Source organism: Falco cherrug, chromosome 6 (genome assembly GCF_023634085.1).
Source record: "Falco cherrug isolate bFalChe1 chromosome 6, bFalChe1.pri, whole genome shotgun sequence".
Taxonomy (NCBI): domain Eukaryota; kingdom Metazoa; phylum Chordata; class Aves; order Falconiformes; family Falconidae; genus Falco; species Falco cherrug.
This window is the reverse complement of record NC_073702.1, coordinates 29063610-29068505: the sequence shown is the minus strand read 5'-3', so window position 1 is coordinate 29068505 and position 4896 is coordinate 29063610. Positions and strand designations below refer to the sequence as shown.

Sequence of the window (4896 nt, the reverse complement as noted above, 5' to 3'; positions counted from 1 at the left end):
TTTATACAGTGCTTCCCTCATTCAGGAAAGTGCTTTCGGTAACTTAATTCATCCCCAGCCACCCTCTACATGTCATGAGGGGAGTTAGGAACATTTAATCTCCCTGCTGATAGATAAGGTGTATGGCTGGGACTGGCACAGTTTTGTTACTTTCCCTTTTCTCCCACCCTTAGTATCCCACCCAAGTTGATTTTTGATGGCTGCAGCCTACACTTGTGTCCTGGAAGTCCTCAGCACTGCAAGGGTCAGGATCCTGTCCCTTTGGTGATAGCCAGCTATGGTCTGGCCAGGCAGCCAGCGGGAGCAAGGCTGAGACTGGTGGCAAGCAGGGAACAAGTCTCAGCAGATGAGAAGGATTGAGAGAGCAGTTCTAGAGGCTGAGAGCTGGGTTGCAAGTGGGAGGATGAGGGTGAAAGGATGCTTGAGCTGAGGAGGCCACTTGTATGGGCTGTTGGCCTTAGGCAGGATAGAATTTGAGACTAAGGCTTGTGCAAAGATTCTGGTACAGAAAGGTTTAGAGGTTGATTTGAACTATCTTATTTGATGGGCTATGTAAGGCAGGACGTGATAACAGGGTTGGGGAAGAGGATGGTAGGTCTGGCACAGGGCTGGGGCACGGGGATATAGGGTAGGTGTTCCTGGAGACGAACAACTCAGGATATGAAGGGTAGTGCTGTGAAAGGGCTTCAGCCTGGGGTTGATTTCCATGTCAGGACACCTGTAGAGTGGGCAGTGCTCCTGGGGAGCAGCTGCCCATCTCCACACAGCCTACCCAGCCCCTAACCATCACCAGTGCTCTCTGCTCCCAGCAGGACAGGGCTCTTCCCACCACTGGACGTACTCTTTTTCCAGGGGCCAGGGGCGAACAAAGTGCCAGGAGAGATCACAGAGCCTACCTTGCAGCTCTGTGCTCCTCCGGTCACTGCTGCTGTGGGGTGGATGCTGCAGCCCCATCGCTTGCCCACATCCTGGGAAAAGAGTACCAAGGACCTGTGTGGGGGTCTCAGGCATAAGGTGCCCAGGGACAGGTCATGGCTCGTGCTACTGCATTTCATCTGGGTGAGGGGCTGCTCAGCACAAAAGGGAACAAATAAGGACAGCTATTCTAGCCCTTTAATCATTTGGGATCCTACTTTTAATGTATGCAAATACATCTGTGTGCCAGTTCTCCCCTCCCCTTTGAGCTGGTTTAACTCCTAGTTTCAATGGATTTCTCTGGAAGAGAAGGGATCCGTATACTGCAGTTGTTACGTGAGCCAAATTGGTGCTCCCATAGATGCCATCATATGCCATCATAGAAGGCACTTGTTTTTAGAACGGACAGTAGCTACACACTGGTGTCGATGAATATGCTGATTAATGAATAAGATTCCAATTAGTGCTTACTACCTGTGTAAACTAACATTTAAAAAAAACATGCAGTTGTTGTAGGGGTGGGATGTGTTTTTTAAAAAATAACCTACTAATATGTTCATTCAGATATATATTTTTACCATAAATCAGTTGGAGATGATACTATTTTTATCGAAACTTTCTCTACACTTACTTTCAAAGAGTTAAAGTTTCTTGTTTAGTAGTACTCAGTTTAACTCCCCTGTAAACTTCTCTTGCTTTAATAGTGAAATAAAAATACTATGAGTTAACTTACAGTTTTAAAACCTACTTCATTATAAATCCTTCCTGCAAGATTATTATGTTGCAACCAAAAGCTAAAACAAGTATTTTTTCATTTGCTCCTTAAAATGCATTGATTCTGTCCTACATCCCTGCCCCCAAAAAGGCTTCATGTCCCATTGAAAATTACATTTTTTCCCGAAAAAGGAACAGATACCTATGCAAAAAGTTAACCCCAAATTACATTTTACAAAACCAAAATTATTCATTGACTCCAATATTCTGCACACAGTATATGCTCATACTTTCAGTACCTCTAGGCTGAAACTGCTCGTAAAACATTTTGTTGTAAACCTGAATCTAGTATGAGTGAGAGGCTGCTTTAATTTTTTCAGGAGCAATTCTAGCTGCAGAGGCATGGAACACAGCCTGGAAGACACAATCTGTGCGATGCTGCTCTTTATTGTCACAGATACAGAGTTCTGATGTGGTAATGCTGCACATTCAGGTCATCGAACATTTACCGATCAGGAAGGATTTTTCAATCTCTAAAATAGTTACAAATTATTTTTGTCAGAACGCACTCACTATAAGCAGTCTGATCTCAATGGAGTCCTACTACTTTATTTCGGGTAATAACGGCAAAGTCTTACCAACTGTTGATGGAGATACCATGGGGTTAATTTATATTCACGTCGGAAAAGCAAAGCAGAGTGCTCCCTCCCAACTCTGACAGATCCCACCAGTCTTTTCAATAGTTGATTGTCAGGTTGTCCTGATCTATAGCTTAGCGCTGACAACAGCTCACAGTTTATTTGCAGCTTTGAAGCCTGGTCCTATAGTGTTTCTCTTCTGACAGGAGATGAATAAAGGTGTCACTGTGGGAGACTTTTAGCCGGCTGCTATAAAAAGGACCCTCCTTGCCTTCCCTCGCAAGATCCTCTAGTTCACTTTTGGAGCTTGCAGCTTTCCCCTCAGCTGAGTTTAGCTCCATCAGCTCCAATTCGTGCTTGGCAGCTGTTTCTAAAACTCTCTGTTTGTTATAATACCTGACAAAGTTGTTAATGATGGGATGGATGGGAAGGGCGATCGCTATCACCCCGCAAAGAAAACTGATGGCAGCATTCAGTTTTCCAAGTGTTGTTTTAGGGTATATGTCTCCATATCCGACTGTGGTCATGGTAATGATTGCCCACCAAAATGACTGAGGTATGCTCTTAAATAAAGTTTCAGGGTGACTTTGCTCCATGGTATAACCCAGGGCAGAAAAGACAAAGATTCCAACAGCTAAGTACATGAGGAGCAGTCCGAGCTCCTTAAAGCTGCGCTTAAGGGCGTATGTTAGAGTCTGGAGCCCAGAGGAATGCCGTGCGAGCTTGAAAATCCTCGCGATCCTCATGATGCGCAGTGCCTGGACAGCCTGCTGGACATTGCTCAGCTCCATCAGCCTGGCTCCCAGGTGGGTCAAGGTCAGGCTGACATAGAAAGGCAGTATCGCTAGCACATCAACAATGTTCATGAAAGACAGGACAAAGTGGAGTTTGTTGGGAGAGGAGATCAGCCTCAGCACGTACTCGATGGTAAACCAGCCTATACAGGCTGTCTCTATGCTGTCCAGGGTCGGGTGCTCCACACGGTTCCCCTCTGCATCTACGACCTGCAGGTCTGGGATGGTCCCCACACACATCACGACAGAGGAGATCAAAATAAACAGAAAGGACAGAACAGCAATGACTCGAGCTGGGTAGGACGATTCTGGCTTCTCCAGAAATTTCCAGATGTATTTTTGGCACCTTTTCCAGCGACTTTCCGAGGCATCTACTCCCAAGTCATCCAGAATCAGTTGCACCCTTCTAGCTATTTCTTCCAGTTCCTCCTTTTTTTCACTTAGATGAGTTTTGCAGCAGTCATCCAAAAATTTCAGATCCACTTTCCAAAATTCCATTTCATTCTTGAAACATATGGGGCATATTCCTTTCTTCATGTGAATTTCCCCAAAGTAGTACACGTCAATAATGCATTTGAAAGCATCCGGATCTCTGTCAAAGTAAAACTCTCTCTTTCCAGGATCGTAGTCGTCACAGAGGGAGAATATGCTATCATATCCCCCCGCTAAACAGTTGATTAGCTCTGCCAGCCGTGTTTCTGGGTATTGATTCAGGTTATCTCCATAGAACACCTGCCTCACCCCACCGACATTGACTACAATCTCCGTTTCTTCATTCTTTTCTGATCCGGCAGTGTCCACATCTGGAAACCTAGAGTCACCTGCCATTTTAATCGTATTGGGGTTTATTTGATTTTTAGCCTGCCGTTTGGTTTCAAAGCTTTGTGGGTTTAATTTCTCATGAAAGCAAATCACCACCGAGTCAGCTCTATTACAAATGTTACTGACCTGGAGTCGCTGTGGGAAAGGTTACAGAAATAACCCTGCGGCCAGGAAAGCCTCGTGAGGGATGCAACAAGCTGCGGGCAAACGACAAGTCACCGGGCTGCTGTGCCTGCAAGCAGGGCGTTGGAAAGCTCCAGCAGATTTCAAAGGGAAGAAACCATTTAATAAAACTCACCCCTCTGTTCAGTGCTCGAGAGTCTTTCCAGGTCCCATCCTCTCTCTAAAAGTGATATTTATTCAGAGGTTGGAAGTCACGGCAGAGAAATAGATCCTGAGCTCTGATTAGTGCATCGTGCAGTGAGTGACAGTTCTCAGACAGACCATCAGCAGGGTGAGCCCACAGAAAACTGTTGCCGTTCCTCTCTTCGATTCCACAGACCTCCCTAGAGAGCTGCTTTGGAATTTTGTTTCCCGTGCCGTTTTCTTTTTACTTTCAGGTCTTCCGGAGTTTATCTGCGGACTCTCGCACGCAGCCGGTGCAAGCATGCAGAGGAGAAACTTGCGCTTGTTTTCCCTTTGCTGTTTCCAAACACAATAGGGAGCCCAGGCTGCCAGGAGTCCTTTCCAGACTCTACCCTCTTCTGGTGAAAGCCAGCAAAGCACCAGCTACACAGAAAACACAGCTCAGCTATTTATACTCCTGCCTAGCTGTAAAATAATGTGTTTCAATACCGCCGTGCACGTCTAAAGATTTTTTTAAACTTTTTTTCTTTTTAAATGAAATAAATAATCGTGTATAAAGTCATTCAGAGCTGCAGAAGGACACCCAAACCTTTTCTTCTGATGTCAGAAACTAGCGGGAAAAATCCTGTGTTTTGGGATAAATGCACAACAAATCTTGCTCTCAGAGGGGCTGGAGCAAGTCTAGAGTAATTCTTTGTCAGGACATT

At 45.4% G+C, this 4896-nt stretch overlaps 1 protein-coding gene across 1 annotated transcript; it reads right to left on the bottom strand.

The window, feature by feature from the left end:
• Nucleotides 1–1499: 1499 nt before the first annotated feature.
• Nucleotides 1500–4546, bottom strand: KCNF1 (potassium voltage-gated channel modifier subfamily F member 1). The gene has a single exon (XM_027801570.2). It carries the CDS (start codon nt 3887–3889, stop codon nt 2426–2428), a length of 1464 nt encoding a protein of 487 aa, XP_027657371.2. The 5' UTR covers nt 3890–4546; the 3' UTR covers nt 1500–2425.
• Nucleotides 4547–4896: the final 350 nt, after the last annotated feature.

What these genes read in the sequence shown, in the direction of transcription:
- KCNF1 (XM_027801570.2), bottom strand. Translation starts at nt 3,889, where the DNA reads ATGGCAGGTGACTCTAGGTTTCCAGATGTGGACACTGCCGGATCAGAA.